Raw genomic sequence first — 17,777 nt, forward strand, 5'->3', positions numbered from 1 at the left:
AATGAAAAACCACTAACATTAAAACAGATTTAAAGGTGCTGTATGTAAGTTTTTGACTCTACTTAAGCATAAAAATACCATAATATGTTTGCAGATATTTAAGAAACATGCTAAGTTAACATACTTGTTTATCTGAAAAACAATGCTACAGTCAGTTTTTCTCCTTTGAAAATGTGCGTTCCGGCCGGAATGTCTGTCTCTGTTTTGGTTTGTGAAACTCACCCACTGCAATTTGGCAACCTACGTGTCCGTCGAGTATGAGGAGGAGGGGTCAGGTGGTAAAAACCCTCTTCAATATTTTGAATTTGAACTGCAATACCTAGTTCAACCACTCGGTGTCAAACCTACATACAGCACCTTTAAGAAAATCATTTCAGGTTTACCCTGCAACTTTTCTTTTTCGTGATGTTTTTTTTTTGGTTTGTTTTGTTTTTAGTGTGTAGTACATTTATAAGTGACTGACAAACATACAAAAACAGAAACGTGCATTCGCTCGCTCTCTCGCACGCACACAAACATGCTAATATTTGCGAAGACGTGACACTCCGTGACACTCCCCTAGGACTATAGCCTAGTAAAAATACAGTAAATATATTTCTATATATTTAGATGAAATTGCATACATACGCATACATGTGCGCCCGCACTTCAGTTCGTATGCACAAGTGTTAAGTGGGATATTCTCTTTAAATATAAGCTCTGCTATGAGAAAGCTTCGAGATCTCATAGTACACAGTGGTCTGTCTAGCCCTGGAGTGCAGTCTGAGAAGTTTTACTGTTTAAATACCAGGCTTTCACCTCATGCCATTGTCATACGCTCAGTAGATCTCCAAAGGCACTTCCGTTTGGCCTGTAGAAACCGCTTAGCTGCTGTCTGTCTCGGCTCCATAGATAAGCACTACGATTCAAAGCAATGTTCACTGACATCTATACAACAAACTTGGCCACAAACGACTCTTAAACCACGAGACGAGGATTCAGTCCATGAGCTGATATGTCAGACGTAGGAGGGGGTCACGCATACTGTTTTGGTGCAGGGCTGCTTGTATGGGAGACTTCACATTCAGGCAGACATTAAACAATTCACTGACTGATTGCTCTGTAAACGAGGGTCTTAAATGCAGCATTGCTAAAACTTTACCTGTCCGTCAGGAAGACCAAAGGAAACAAACAAATACTCCAGTGCTATCGTCCTGCATTTGCATACACACACACACACACACACACACCTGTAGACACTCATACACACATATACAAATAAAAGTTACAATTAACAATGTAATAAAACGAATAGACCAAAGAATCACTATCTTAACGTGACGCTCATAAGGTTAGTGTACCTCTGCGTGTGTTGTGTATAAAGTCTAGTGTTTGTAAGTCTCTGAGCCCTACGGAGAGACCAGCGGCGTCCACAGAACTTTGCTCTGTTCCTGATCCACAATAGTCACGATCTGAGTGCAAATGTAAGGGAAGGTGCCTCCTTGAACGATACCTTTAAGGAAACATCAAACAACAGCGAGTCAAGCTTTCATGAATTGAACGTTTAAAAGAACAGCATGTATTTGAAACGGAAACCTTTTGTAACATTATAAATGCCTTTAATGTTGAATAAAAGTTTGAATTTATTTCTTTAAATCTTGCTGTTCCCATATGGCCATTTATACACAGAGATTTGTTCCCTTCTTAAAATTAAATTAAACGCAAAAAATTTACTTTAATTGCAATTTACTACAACCCGAATTCCGGAAAAGTTGGGACGTTTTTTAAATTTTAATAAAATGAAAACTAAAAGACTTTCAAATCACATGAGCCAATATTTTATTCACAATAGAACATAGATAACATAGCAAATGTTTAAACTGAGAAAGTTTACAATTTTATGCACAAAATGAGCTCATTTCAATTTTGATTTCTGCTACAGGTCTCAAAATAGTTGGGACGGGGCATGTTTACCATGGTGTAGCATCTCCTTTTCTTTTCAAAACAGTTTGAAGACGTCTGGGCATTGAGGCTATGAGTTGCTGGAGTTTTGCTGTTGGAATTTGGTCCCATTCTTGCCTTATATAGATTTCCAGCTGCTGAAGAGTTCGTGGTCGTCTTTGACGTATTTTTCGTTTAATGATGCGCCAAATGTTCTCTATAGGTGAAAGATCTGGACTGCAGGCAGGCCAGGTTAGCACCCGGACTCTTCTACGACGAAGCCATGCTGTTGTTATAGCTGCAGTATGTGGTTTTGCATTGTCCTGCTGAAATAAACAAGGCCTTCCCTGAAATAGACGTTGTTTGGAGGGAAGCATATGTTGCTCTAAAACCTTTATATACCTTTCAGCATTCACAGAGCCTTCCAAAACATGCAAGCTGCCCATACCGTATGCACTTATGCACCCCCATACCATCAGAGATGCTGGCTTTTGAACTGAACGCTGATAACATGCTGGAAGGTCTCCCTCCTCTTTAGCCCGGAGGACACGGCGTCCGTGATTTCCAACAAGAATGTCAAATTTGGACTCGTCTGACCATAAAACAATATTCCACTTTGAAATAGTCCATTTTAAATGAGCCTTGGCCCACAGGACACGACGGCGCTTCTGGACCACGTTCACATATGGCTTCCTTTTTGCATGATAGAGCTTTAGTTGGCATCTGCTGATGGCACGGCGGATTGTGTTTACCGACAGTGGTTTCTGAAAGTATTCCTGGGCCCATTTAGTAATGTCATTGACACAATCATGCCGATGAGTGATGCAGTGTCGTCTGAGAGCCCGAAGACCACGGGCATCCAATAAAGGTCTCCGGCCTTGTCCCTTACGCACAGAGATTTCTCCAGTTTCTCTGAATCTTTTGATGATGTTATGCACTGTAGATGATGAGATTTGCAAAGCCTTTGCAATTTGACGTTGAGGAACATTGTTTTTAAAGTTTTCCACAATTTTTTTTACGCAGTCTTTCACAGATTGGAGAGCCTCTGCCCATCTTTACTTCTGAGAGACTCTGCTTCTCTAAGACAAAGCTTTTATAGCTAATCATGTTACAGACCTGATATCAGTTAACTTAATTAATCACTAGATGTTCTCCCAGCTGAATCTTTTCAAAACGGCTTGCTTTTTTAGCCATTTGTTGCCCCTGTGCCAACTTTTTTGAGACCTGTAGCAGGCATTAAATTTTAAATGAGCTAATTAAGTGGATAAAAGTGTAAAATTTCTCAGTTTAAACATTTGCTACGTTATCTATGTTCTATTGTGAATAAAATATTGGCTCATGTGAAATGAAATTCCTTTAGTTTTCATTTTATTAAAATTTAAAAAACGTCCCAACTTTTCCGGAATTCGGGTTGTATATTAAATGAGTAATATGATCATATATCATGATCATATCTGCTTCACAACAAGGTGTCATATTTTGAAACAGAGGCAGATAAGAATAGCAAACCTGTGAAAAATTTGCTATACTCCTGCTCTATCTTCTGTGCAATCTCAAACTGCTCCTTGGAATGTTTTTGAGAGACTTTATCCCGTAGATAAACTGGATCCTTCTGCTCTCTACACAGGCAAACAGAAGCAGTCATTCATACTTTACACATAAGGACATTACAAGATTAAACATGCACAATGACATTGTTCTTTTGAGACAAACATAGGTTCAAGCGGCAACATTTTGGAGGGGTGCATAAGAATAAAACGCTTGTAAAATGAACACATCAGCTGTTAAATACTAAAACTGAGTAAAAGTGTGCAGCTCCCTTGAGACATAGATTCCTGCAGGGCAAAACAGCTGAACATCTATGTAAACACCCATCTGTGACAGGTGTTGTCTGTGTCAGTGTGTATAAAGGAAAGTCAAGCCAAACTAAATAAAATAATTTAAAAAAAAAAATATTCACTAGATTTCCTATATTGCATTTTTTTTTTACTTTATTCCCAATCATTTGTATATTACATGTGAGTGTGTAGTTAAAAATGTATGCATATAATATGTAAATAATATATAATTTTTTACAAGATTTCCTATATTAAATTTAATTGGACTATTAAATAAAAATGTATAGTACAGCTATAAATATAAATAAATATAATATAAATAAATAAATATAAATATAAATAAATAAATATAAATAAATAAAAATAAAATAAATAAATATTTTTTTTATACATGGAAAATGTCACAGAGACTTCAGACTTAATTTTATTAAAATCGTGGTAATATATTTAATTGTTGCTTTATTTTGTACTGGTGCAGAATCCTGGTAAACATATCATGAATATTTGAATATGAAGAAACCTGGTGTATGTGTATTTGAGTATTCGTAGGAAGCCTTTCTGAGTTTCAAGAAATGCAAGTGCCTTAGTCACTGTACATGACATGATGTCATGACCCTGAGTGTTAATGAGAGAAGGACTGATTAACTCGGGTTGCCTTTATATTAAGTAGGTGCTAGTCAGCAGGTCCAAGACGACCTGCATTAATCCCCACAATGATTGAGTGCAGGCTTGATTTTCTAATCCTTCTGGGAAATCACCAATTTAAAAACCTCTGTTGGGACGACTCCACACTGAAGTGCTGAAAAGCCCTGAAGACACGGTTATGCAGCGCTATCAGAATAAAGCTGGGATTTATTGTTCTTTTAAGTCTGACACCCCGAGAGAGCTATCAGTACAGTATGCTGTGAACCCGGGATATGCATATTAACAGTCTACAGTCGGCTTTAATTTTTTTCGTCTGATAAACTGGGCAGGGGATCTCGCAAAGGGGTCTTCAGCGGACAACCTTGAGCAAGAGCGAAGGAGAGCGACACAGACAGAAAGACTGAAGCGGCATCCTACGCTGTCATATATGTTGTCCTATATCTCTGGAACATTATAGTTAAATTGAGCCAAGATTTTCATCCATTTAACAGCAGTTCTTCCAAGTCAAATGCAGCCTACACAGTAAAACTGATTTCCACTTCCCAAATGTCTTCAGGGCCCTGAGGGAACACACAGGAACTTCTTGGCATACAAATGTGCCAGGAGGGCCTTAAAGAGAGTGAGAGTGTGTGTGTGTGTGTGTGTGTTTTTGGATGGGTCCCACAAGGACACCCAAGAGCTCAGCTGGCTCTCTATCTCCCTGCAGTATTCGAGAAGTATGTGTGAAGAGGGATGTGGACACTTACTTTATCTGCTTTGAGTTTTTGTAGCGAATGAAAATGACGATTGGGTAAATGTGAACGCTGTGAAGCCGTTCGATAGCGTGAGGTGCAATGTCAAGCAAACAGTGACAGTCCTACGAGAGAGAACAACACACAGCACAGAACAGAACAGGTCTGAGTCATGTTACACATATACAGCATGAGCGACTGCAAACAGAGAAACAACAGCTCACTGACAGCACATCAACGTGAACCTCAGGCTCTTGATATCCATCTAATTAAAAGATTTACCAGATTTGAGCTTATTATTAAGGGCTATATTGTCTCAATTTAAAATAATAAAAAATTGGACTAAGATGGGATCAGCAGAAGTGTAGGAAAACCTTGTCTGTGATCTCCTTGATGGAGGCAACAGTAGTCACATCAAAATGGCCACTCCTGCGTTTGTAGTCGATGAAGAGAAAGTCTTTGACCCCGCGCTCGATGGCCTGCTGGGAAGCCTTCATCACCTCTGGATGAGCAGAACAAACAAAGGTCAGCACACTCATATTCAACACCATCATTAGGCTGACCAGCAAAAAGTTGTAGTTGTAGTAAACAGCAACAATCAATTAGCCAACTAGAAGGCCTAAATGATCTGCAATAATGTGTTATATTGATTTTGAGAGTTATCTGTATTTTGAGAGTGGTGTCAAATATTATAATAACTCACAACCAGTACTGAGAAATCTCAATGCCATAAACAGTTAACCGTACACTAGTAAGATTCCAAAAATCTGAGTTCACACTGCAGTTAAAGAATTAATGGACATTTACCAAGCATACATCTGCTGAATTTCTCAGGAGATTCCTTGACCAGCATGTCTTTAACCGGATCCACCAGCGGGCCGAGGATCAGCACCGGTCTTGGAGACGTGCAGTCAATCTTCTGCACTCTCTGATAGGCCAGACTCACAAAATCTGACCACACCCCCAAAAAAACAAACCAGGGTCAACATCAATCTCATCAAAACACTAATTTCACTGCATTATGAGATAGTGGAGAGTCTCACCATCTAGGAATGGAATAGAGTCTGTGCTGATCGCGTCCAAGGCTACAGCATCTTTCCCATCTTTGGAGCTGCTACGTTTGTGCTTCGGTTTCCTGCGGAAGAAGGATCTGCGTGCGGCAGCAGAGAGGGTCTTACTGGAGCCCGCCTCGTCCTTCAGTTCAGTCATACTGTGTCTGCGGTAGATCTCCTGATCCATCCTACAGCAGAACAGGAGTGCAGGTCACACAACTGCAGTCGTCTGTATAGTACCTTTCATACTGTTACCTCCTATTATTCACTTCATTTAATAACTAGTCATAACCTACGTATACATACATTTTTGTGTCTGAGGTAAGCTTATGCATTGTTCCGAATACACTAATTCATTGCATTAAGTTAATTCTTACTAGTAGTAGAATGAAATATAAATATAAATTTAGTATGCTAAAAGGCTATAAAGTTATACATTAATACAACAAATTGTATGCACTCAAGATTGCTGAAATTAAATACTAACATTAAACATAACAACATATTCACATAATACTTATATAAAATAATATAGTAATAACATTAAAAAAAATTAATCAGCAAAGTGGGAATGGTTTGCATCTGATGCAAATATTTATAGTCAATATTTATACACTACCATTCAAAAGTTGAGACAGTAAATTTTACTGTTATTTTTATTATTATTATTACAAAAGGGTGTTTATGTCCACCATTCATTTGTATTATCTGTATTTTTAAATACAGTAAAAACACTAATATATAGATTTTCAATATTATTACACCAGTCTTCAGTCACACGTTCCTTCAGAAATCATGCTAATAAGAAGTTTTGCTTCTCAATAAAAATTTCTTGTTACTATTAGATGAAAACAGTTGAGCTGTGTAATAAATCCTGGGTTTTTCACGTTTGAAGAACAGCATTTATTGAAACAATATTTTGTAACAATCAAAGTCTGTACTGTCAGAAAAAGAATACAAATATACATTTAAATAAAAGTATTAATAATATGATGCTTCATAAAGATCGTGTCTTGTGAGGATGTGACTCACATATATTTGCTAGGGATCTGCCCTCTTCTCATTTTTTGTGCATTTTCATCAAGTTGCCAGGCCATCCAGGTGCCGAAGTTGCCATTTGGTAGTGTGTCATCCACATAGAGGATGTCGTCTTTCTTAAAAGAGAGGTCGAGCTCAGTCTCAGCCACTCGGTCATAAAGTGCTCTGGAATAGAAAAAGGACATGAATAATTCAACAAGTGACAGCACTATACATAGGGAAAAGCTGCGGCGTCTGCAAGAACGAGGTAATACAAGACAAATGAAAAGAGTGCAGAAGACAAAGAAAAATAAAAGAAGGAAAGAACGAATGAAAAATTCAGGAAAAAGCCGGGACAGAGTCGGTCCCTCATTCCTGGGCTTTTAGCAGCAACCCATAACTCCTCATCCCTGCTCATTCATGACATGTGGATTGACGGAGATTATTTACTGCCTGTGACATCATGGGAGAGCAGGCATAAAAAGCGCCTGCAACAGCTGCGGGCCACAGAATTTCATTTGCAAAGACAAACACGGCTATTTCTGAACAGCCCTCTTCCATTATTCTTTTTCCACAATGCATCTCTGTCTCTGACCGTCTAATTTCCACAGCTACTATTATAGAACACAAATTATGGAGATTTGGTGATACAATCTTCACCGCCAGATGCAATATCTCACCCTCCATCTTAAACATAATTAAAGAGATTAAAAGAATCCCATTGCAGCAGTTTTCTCACATATCTATATTTAGAGCAGCGCACACAAGGCCCAAACACTAGGGAAGGTTCTAGGGAAGAGGTACGTGGCCATGAATGGTGATGTATGTGGATGCAGATGAGATCATGCTGTACCTGATATAGAATCCATCTCCAGCAGTGTCCTTCAGCTGGTTGAACTCATCCAGACGATGCTGGACTCTGAATGTCACTGTTTCTGCAGGCTTCAGCATTTCCAGATACGCCTCCTCAACAGTCTTATTCTTCATACTAACCTTGCAATACTGGATGAACAAAGAATGACAGAAAGGGTGCAATCATGTTTAGTTTAAATATCCAATCTCTTATGACAAAAAAACCTTTACACTTCAAACTTCAAGTTTGTAGCTTCTATGCCACTATGAATGAATTACACTGGGAATGACTATTTTAACATTGGTTACAAAAATCTATTTTAAGGCTTCCTGATCGATTTCCATTCCATATCAAATAAAACTTGTAGCATAACACAATGACTTGAAGCAAATAGGTGCTGTTCCCATGGCTGACACAGGTCTGAATACATCCATGCCAGGAATAGGATATATTACCAATTTTACACCATGCACCAGAAAGTAAAAAAAAAAAAAAGTGACATAAACAATAAAAAACATTGTTAGGATTGCATTCTGACATTTGGATGAGGCTGCATGAACCGTAGCAAATAAGAGTGAGGCAGGAAGGAGTCCTTAAACCAAGTAAGCATTTTAATTTTTTTTTTACACTTTTGATTCAGCTGTCTCAAAGTCAATAGTTTTTTTTTTGGTGCCTGAAATAAGGTCTCAAGATGTTTTTTATCCTATAACAAAATATTTGGTCAATTATTTTCAGTGCAAGTCAGTGCAAGGCATATAACAATCAAGAAAAGGGAGTACAATAATTATTTTGTGTCTTACAAAGAACTGTTGTCTCACCATTTCTTTTCACAGATGTTATATAAAAGCACTACACAGAAAGAGCAGTAGCTCCATTTACCTCAAGTATCATGTCCCCAGGCAGAGGACTGTCCACTCCTCTGGCAGGACTGTCCTCTTCCAGACTCTCCACAAAGATCCCCTGCAGGTTTCCTCCACACAGCTGAATACCCAGCTCCCCCTGAGTCTTCCTCACCATTACCAAGCGAGGCTCTGGAACTTTTTTGGAACTCTCAGAAGACATCCTGACATTGAGGAGCAGAAACAGGCTGGTCATGGATTTTGTGTTGTGTGACCCAGGCTTTTCCAAAGTGTAAGCTGCTTGTTTATGCTTGTGGAATTATATTCCGGACATTATTCAAAAGGAATTGCAAATTGTATTTGAAATTGCGTTTTCAATTTGTGGACGCATAAAATGAGATATAATCTCAGTATATAATATAATATAATATAATATTATAATATAATATTATCAGAATACTGTTAAATTTCAAATTAATAAGGCTGATGTACGTAGTTGTTTTGGTCAGGTTAAGGTTGGGAAAAGTCCAGGCCCTGATCATATTGGTGGTAGGCTGTTGAGGAATTGTGCAGAGCAGCTTTCAGAGATTTATTCATTTATTTTTAATGAATCTTTAAAACTTTCTAAAGTTCCTCGTCTATGGAAAGATGCAATTGTGGTGCCAATTGCGAAAAAAAGAAATTCTCCTTCTCTTAAAGACTATAGGCCTGTTGCATTAACCTCTTTGGTTATGAAATCTTTTGAAAAAATAATAAGGAAGGAGATTTTAGCCTCAACACAGTCAGCACTTGACCCTATGCAGTTTGCATATAGATCTGGTAGAGGAGTTGATGACGCCACTTGTACCCTACTGAATATGATTTTAAGACATTTGGAAGGAAAAAAGAATCATGTACGTTTGCTATTTATTGACTTTTCTTCTGCTTTTAATTGTGTTCAGCCTTTTATCTTGGCAAAGAAATTGAGAGATAATTTTCATTTAGATTTAAACATTGTGCGTTGGTTGGTGGATTTTTTAACCAATAGATCCCAAAGAGTATGTGTCAATGGAGTGTTGTCGAATGTATTATTGTCTTCCACAGGTACCCCACAGGGTTGCGTTTTGTCCCCTCTTTTGTTTTCTTTATATACTGACGATTGTCGTAGTATTTTTAATGGGAGACACATTGTTAAATTTGCGGATGACTCCGTGATTGTGTCTCTTCTTAATGAGTTTGAATCAGATTCTGGTCCAGTGACAGATCATTTTATCCAATGGTGTGATGCTTCATTTTTAAATATTAATGCTTTCGAAAACAAAAGAGATGTTCATTGATTTTCGTAAGAAGAGCTCTGTACCTGTGTTGCCCTCTGTCATAAAGGGACATCAGGTAGAAGTGGTTACCCAGTACAAATATTTAGGGACTGTACTTGATGATAAATTACAATTTGAGGCAAACACTGATATTATTAGAGGAAAAGCTCTTCAGCGTATGTATTTTCTAAGGAAACTTCGATCCTTCAACATGGATGTTTCTTTCATGAAAATGTTTTATACTTGTTTTATTGAAGCGGTTTTAAGTTTTTCTATTGTTTGTTGGTATAGTAATCTTAATGTTAAGAATAGGAGAAAGTTGTCAAGCATAGTTACAATGTGCAGTAAGATAGTGGGGATCGAATTAAGGACTATCACACAAATTTATGAGCATGAGACGACAAGGAAGGGCCAGTTAGTCCTTTCCGATGTCACTCATCCACTGTGTGTTGATCTTCAATTACTTCCTTCAGGACGGAGATTTAAACTCCCCTTGTGTAAATCAAATAGATATAGATATTCATTTATACCTGCTGCAATTAGGTTTTTAAATGAGTTATTGTAATTTGTGTGTTGTGTTGTTATATGTATGTGTATACTGCTGTCTACACAAAGAATTGCCCTTGAGGACAATAAAGTTTAATCAATAATCCAAACGCAAATGCAAATCGCGCATTACCATTTGCATTTTCGTTTAAGCGAACGCACAGTGTCTGCCAAATTTAAAATGGAAATGCAAAGTCCGTTTGCAATTGTGTTTCCCATATCTTACGAGCTATGAGCCTGTCATATTTAAATAGCAATATTAATTACCACATTTGCCTTTTCACTCTCTCTGCACTGTGCAAGTAAACTGCCAAAACTCGCAATTCCTTTTGCATTTGAATTTCCAACGTCTACACAGAAACCTGTCAATCAAGTGACAGGGGTGGGGCCATTTTATTGGGCGTGTTTGCATTGGGAAGTGACGTCACTCACAGTCGACGGTAATAAATAATTATTAATTAATTAGTGTGGACTTTATCATCTAAATACTTAATAACCAATAAGGTTAAAGATGTGTCTTAAAAATTACTTCATCTTTTCTATCCTGTGAAGCTTTTCTTAAAAAAGATGTTTCCTGATATTGGCACTTTATGTTCTTTTGGGTGCTGAACACGAATCCATTTCTCATCTCTTCTGGGAATGCACATATACAAGTCTGTTCTGGAAGAATTTTTGTATCTTCGATCATACTAAAATGTACCATGTTTTACTATGGTAAATATGAGTTATCGATAGTGTTTATAATTAAACCACAGTAGCCACAAATGTACAGTTGTCTGAGACGTTATGAAATGTTCTTTAACATCATGAACCATAAAATGTAGTCAGTGGTCTGCTATGGTTTATTTTCATAATAGGTAAACACAGGTCACAAGTTAACACGGTCACATTTCCTTGATTTAGCAGCTGTACGATGTGCCGCCGAAAGTCCTGTCTTGAATGCAGAGATCTGGAGCAGATTGGGTGTAGATCGGTAGCTCAGTGGGTAGTGACTCTCGTCTCGCGGCGCAGTGCGCCGTCTTTTAGCGAATGTTCGATACCCGCGCCAACACAGCCGTAGTCTTTTTTTTGTTTATCCTACTTCAGCCGCGAAACGGGTGATCATACTAATAACTTGTAATCTTTACAACAATATCTGAATCATGCAATGAGCAAGTCTGCATTTATTAAACACTTCATATCGCGTCAGTTTGTGCTTTCAGAATCGCAGAGTCTGCTGCCGTCGTTCCAGCACATCTGCAGCAGAGACCTGAACCAGGAAGTTGGTCATCAGATAACATGGTAACCAGTTAAACCATAACACCGGGAAGATTAGGCAAATAGACTGGTTACGTAGGTCTGCGCCCGTTTCTCAATACAAAGTACACTGATTTCGGACTTGCATCCTCAGTAGTTCAGACTTTGTGCATTCGACTCGGGAGTGTGATGTCTGCGAGGACGCAGGTCAGGTAATTCTGCAAACATCAGCGTACTTGATAACTTCAGTCAGCTCGCCTTGACTACTGTAATTTTCCTCACTGTATATTTACAATAAAACAAAAAAGGATATGAAATACCACTGCCTCCTTTCATTTTTCATTTAAACATAATAATAGCAGCAGAAATGTACTTAGTTCAGGGAAATGTGTATATATGCAGTCATTACAAATGAAACTAAATATTATAGCAATTGCCTCTTTTATTACCTTTGACTGTGAGTGACGTCACTTCCCAATGCAAACATGCCCAATAAAATGGCCCCACCCCTGTCACTTGATTGACAGGTTTCCGTGTAGACATTGGAAATTCAAATGCAAAAGGAATTGCGATTCCATTTGAGTTTTGGCAGTTTACATGCACAGTGCAGAGAGAGTGAAAAGGCAAATGTGTTAATTAACATTGCTATTTAAATATGACAGGCTCATAGCTCGTAAAATATGGGAAACACAATTGCAAACGGACTTTGCATTTCCATTTTAAATTTGGCAGACACTGTGCGTTCGCGAAAATGCAAACGGTAATGCGCGATTTGCATTTGGATTATGTCACATTTTATGCGTCCACAAATTGAAAACGCAATTGCAAATACAATTTGCAATTTCTTTTGAATAAAGTCCGTGAATATAATTCCACATATGCTTCCTTTGAGAAGAGCAATATATTTTTGCCAAACTGTTAAGCATTGCACATATCCTTCCAAAAGAAGGCATTTCAAAGAATGTTTGGCAACAAGCTCAGTGTGGTGGTGAGAAGAAAAGAAAATGGTAAGAAGGCGGAATATACCTATTATACAAAATAAAAAACACCTTTCTAGTGACATGTGTCAGACTTCTACAATCATTTATTTATCACAATTGACTGGAAACACATATCTACCTACAATTTTAAGTGTGATCTCAAAAATCTAATCAACAACAAGTGGATAAAATCAAGTGCCCACCATTTATTTTCATTCTTCCTCAAAAATCTGTTTCTGTTAGATTTTCATCACAATATGGAAGAAAAGATTTGTTGCAGTTTCCTAAAATAGTGAATCTACTTGTGTGCAATTTGCATGTTGCACAGAGTTGCTGTCATTGTAGAGCGTTCCAAATCTGTCATTTATGTGATTATATTCAGTCAGAATGCTGTCTTAAAATGCATCTGCTATCTAGACAGTAGACAGTAAGGCAGATCACTGTATGTATTTGTGCAGTACCTGATGAAGCTGTTGGGACTGGTGGTGGGTGTCGTCTGCTTGGAGGATGGGGTGAGTGTGCCTTCATCCTGTTCACTCAGGGTGTCTATGGTGGAGTGGTTATCTGGGGTGGCAGCTCCACTGCCCTGCGGGGTGGACTGAGTGCTCACTGGCTCCAAGCGGGAACTATTAAACAACATGGCCAAGAATAAACCACCCCCGCTTTGAGATCAAAGCTACATTAACCTGAAATAAATGAAATGGAAAAAGGGCTGTACCTGGAACGAGAGTGGTTGCCGAGCTGATACATGTGTGGGTTGTACTGGGCCATGATCGTGATGGTGTCATACTGCTGGCCAATGATGAGCCGTGCTTGCTGCTCGGTGGCATTGCGCAGGTTTATCCCATTGTACTGAGGGAAAGAAACAAAAATCAGTTTGAGTTGCATGATGCATTTTAGCAGTTGGCATGGCATATAGCTTTATTGATCGCAAAAGATATATATACATATATATAGACACATACACAAAATATATATATTTGCTGTTCAGTTAAAAATTGTAAAACATATTACTAAAGTAAAACTGCATAAAATAAACAAATGAAAAAAAAAAAAAAAATATATATATATATATATATATATAATTTTTTTATTTTATTTTAATACACAATAAGTGCAAAATAAAAATATGCATAAATTATGCATACAATTGCATAAAATTACTTAAAACTGCATATTTGCATAAAATTGCATATAACAGCATAAAGTAGAAAATAAAATAAAGCTGCATCAAATAAAATAAAATGTCTTGGGGTGTGATAGTCATTGATTTGAAGCTTGAAATATAGAAACAATGTAGACAGAAAATATACTGGACTCTTTAAGTGGGCTGTATTTGATAAACCTTTTTTCATCCTTTTCTCTCAAAGCCCAGTTGTGTTACTGATGTGCTAAAGCTAACCTCCAGTAGCTGGTCTCCATACTCCAGCCCAGCCTGGTGTGCGATGCTGCCCCCGGTCACCTTGGAGACAAAGATCCCTCCATTCTCTCCACTCACGATGGAGATGCCCAGAGGCTCTGCCCCTTTGTGCACAATGACATTCCGCGGCTCCTCCAAGTACGGCCTGCCAGAGCGATAAATGCGGGTGAGTTTCAAGATCAGAGATAATCAACAGCAGAGACAGAAGTCGGTCTGCAGGGCTTTAACCAGGGTAGATGCTGAAATACTGTGACAGAGGAGAACCATGCAGGTGGGTGTACAGCAAGAGACATTTACTGAACTGGCAGTTTGGAGGACTAACTGCCATACAGGCACACAGACAGGGTAGAAAGCGGAGGGAGGTGTGCATACAGGACTTTAATATAAAAGATCCAGAAGGTTATAAACGTATTCTTCTAACCTAAATAATGTATATATACCTGATTTACCACCCAAACAAGTAAAACCATGCTTTAATGTAACAGCTCCAGGTCCAGACAAAACAGCAACACTTCACTGACAAGTATACCACGTTTCCTAACAGACCTCTGTATTCCTGAGTAAAGAAATTATTAAAGCTGCTGTAAGCGATGATAACCTCCTGTCTATCATCTACAAGTCAGAAATGGGTTTGATTTCTCAAGACACTTATTTCAGAGATACCTGACATTTAACACATGGCAATAATTCCTTATAGCAGCTTTAAACTCCCTTTAGCAATTGTGGTTGACTGATTGAGGAAAAATCTGGATCTTTTCAGGATGAGAGCAGCCAAACTGACATGCAAATCGTAAATGTCTCTCCATAACCTTAAGCACTTAAATACACATTTACTCCAAAAACAGCCAAACCTGCTCTGTACAGATTTAACATTCATGGGGAATCTCTTGCTGAGCAGGTTAATCAAAAAAGTAAATTAGAACCAGCGGGGAAAAATTACCCAATAACACCAATTAAACTCCACTTGAATGAAAATGTTGAAAGAGATTTCTAAACCTGATCCCCTCCATGTAGTCATATCAAAGGGATAGTTCACACAAAGATGAGTTACGTCGTATTTACTCACCCTCATGTCATTCAAAACGTATGATGTTAATTCATCCTTAACACAATGAAAGAGACGATTTAAGAAAAGTGAGAGATTTCTGTCCCTCCATTGAAAGTCCATTCCGACAAAATGTTCAAGCTTCAAAATGTACATAAAGAGATTGTACAAGTAATTTATATGATCAGAGTGGTTTAATCCAACAAAATTTATTCTCACTATTAACTACTTGCTTATTTGCATGCCTATTATCATATTGGCTATTTAATAATACTTATAAAGCACATATTCTGCGTGACCATATTCTACCTAATACCTAAACTTAAAGGGATAGTTCACCCAAAAATCTAAATTATGTCATTAACGACTCTCAACATAATTAACCCTCATGTTGTTCCAAACCCGTAAGATCTCCATTTATCTTAGGAACACAGTTTAAGATATTTTAGATTTAGTCAGAGAGCTCTCAGTCCCTCCATTGAAGCTGTGTGTACGGTATACTGTCCATGTCCAGAAAGGTAAGAAAAACATCATCAAAGTAGTCCATGTGACATCAGAGGGTCAGTTAAAATATTCTGAAGCATCAAAAATTCAGTTCAGTTCGTGAACCAGATATGACAAACTGCTTTAATTCGAACTCTCTCTCACAACAGACACGGAAGAGAAGACAATGATGAATAAAGTCTAAGTTTTTGCTATTTTTGGACCAAAATGTATTTTCGATGCTTCAAAAAATTCTTACTGACTCTCTGATGTCACATGGACTACTTTGATGATGTTTTTCTTACCTTTCTGGACATGGACAGTAGACCGTACACACAGCTTCAATGGAGGGACTGAGAGCTCTCGGACTAAATCTAAAATATCTTAAACTGTGTTCCCGTGTGTCTCACGGGTTTGGAACGACATGAGGGCGAGTTATTAATGACATAATTTAGATTTTTGGGTGAACTATCCCTTTAACAACTAACTTACTAACTATTAATGCAATTAATATTAGGAGTTTATTGAGACAAGTCATAGTTAGTTAAAAGGATTTTTAAAGTGTGACCAACTCTTTATATCTCATGTAAAGCAATCACATCTTATTAGAACACTTGGAATATACTTTTACCTTTAAAAGTAATCACATAATTATTTTTAACTCTATGTACCAAAGGTTTTTTTTTTTTAATGGAGGGATATAAATTTCTATCCTCATTTGTCTTACAAAGAATTAAAGTCTTGATTTGGAGTGTCGTGAAGGGGAGTAATTGTGGACAATTGGAATTTTTGAGTGACCTAACCATAATAAAACAATCTAACAAGGGCCTTGCAAAAAAACAACACCACATTTTCATGGTCTTTGGTTTGCCTTAAAAACTAGTTGACTAATCAGTCAAAGTCATCGTGAACTGCCACTCACAACCCATTTTACTCTGGTAATGCAGCATTTCCATGTGGTAAATGCATTTCTCGTAGCTGGGGCTGTATGCTAACACAATACAGAGAAGCAGGGATTTCTACAGCCAACCTCTTGGAGCAAACAAATACGTTTGTCAGGCATTCCCTGTGCGTAACTGGCAGGGAACAAACCTCAAGCTTCTGAGAGAGGAGAACCTAGGCCTAGCAGCCAGAGGTATTCTCAGAAAGGATCTGTTACGGTACAGAGATCTGAAAGATTCAGAGGAGCAAAGAAGAGAGGAGAAAAACAGATTGTGAAAGAGAGACACACACAAGGGACTCTGGAGGAAGACAAAGACGTAGAGAAGAATTATAATAAACACAACTGGATTGAGTGAGTGACCTAGTTGACAAAACTCCACTCAAAGCCGATCTGAGTTTTACATGATGGTGCAGATTAAAATAAGTTAAAATAAGCGACTGATCCTTCAACATATATTATTTTAAATTCACGCACAGTCCAATTATTGGAGTCAGATAAAGGGCTTCTGAGCTGCATGTAGATAAGAGCGAGCTGTTACTTGGCAATCTGATGAAGGGGCTAAGCGCAGCAGGAAGGAACCGAGGCAGAGCGAGTGTACCTGTCTTTTCTCCGCTCTCCCGTGGGGACGGGGCTGACGGAGATCCTGGGCAGGGTGGAGATGGAGCTCTGAGACTGGCTGGAGGCGAACGAGGACGTCTCCAGATTGAGAGGAGACAGGGGTGGAGTGACGAGACTGGGACTGCTGCATTCTGAATGAGACAGGGACCCTGATCAACAACACACAAACAACAATCAGCATGGATTCTAGTCTAGACTCTAGACTAGAACACGACCACAATCCATACAAACCTCTATGTTTATGCATTTGCCATCAAGGCCAAACAGACTCTAAATGTATACTGCAAGTAACACAGAGCAAAAATGTACTTAGAAA

The 17,777-nt window shown here is 38.2% G+C and overlaps 1 protein-coding gene across 5 annotated transcripts in view; it reads right to left on the reverse strand.

Annotated features, from left to right (window-relative positions):
• Window positions 1–234: 234 nt before the first annotated feature.
• LOC132157330 (disks large homolog 5-like) overlaps window positions 235–17,777 on the reverse strand; it is a 72,645-nt gene continuing 55,102 nt past the window's right edge. For 3 of the 5 annotated variants that reach the window (XM_059566638.1, XM_059566639.1, XM_059566637.1), the window contains exons 21-34: window positions 17,442–17,610; window positions 16,993–17,070; window positions 14,355–14,517; window positions 13,671–13,804; window positions 13,414–13,578; window positions 8,936–9,119; window positions 8,057–8,205; window positions 7,219–7,389; window positions 6,178–6,374; window positions 5,942–6,085; window positions 5,509–5,636; window positions 5,150–5,259; window positions 3,430–3,539; window positions 235–1,492 (exon numbers count right to left, since the gene is read on the reverse strand). In XM_059566638.1, the coding sequence (XP_059422621.1) occupies window positions 1,389–1,492; window positions 3,430–3,539; window positions 5,150–5,259; window positions 5,509–5,636; window positions 5,942–6,085; window positions 6,178–6,374; window positions 7,219–7,389; window positions 8,057–8,205; window positions 8,936–9,119; window positions 13,414–13,578; window positions 13,671–13,804; window positions 14,355–14,517; window positions 16,993–17,070; window positions 17,442–17,610 (2,006 nt within the window). In that variant the 3' untranslated portion in view covers window positions 235–1,388. The remainder of the gene's footprint in view (window positions 1,493–3,429; window positions 3,540–5,149; window positions 5,260–5,508; window positions 5,637–5,941; window positions 6,086–6,177; window positions 6,375–7,218; window positions 7,390–8,056; window positions 8,206–8,935; window positions 9,120–13,413; window positions 13,579–13,670; window positions 13,805–14,354; window positions 14,518–16,992; window positions 17,071–17,441; window positions 17,611–17,777) is intronic. The other 2 variants (XM_059566640.1, XM_059566641.1) reach the window with 2 other exon arrangements.

Source organism: Carassius carassius, chromosome 14 (assembly GCF_963082965.1).
Source record: "Carassius carassius chromosome 14, fCarCar2.1, whole genome shotgun sequence".
NCBI lineage: Eukaryota > Metazoa > Chordata > Actinopteri > Cypriniformes > Cyprinidae > Carassius > Carassius carassius.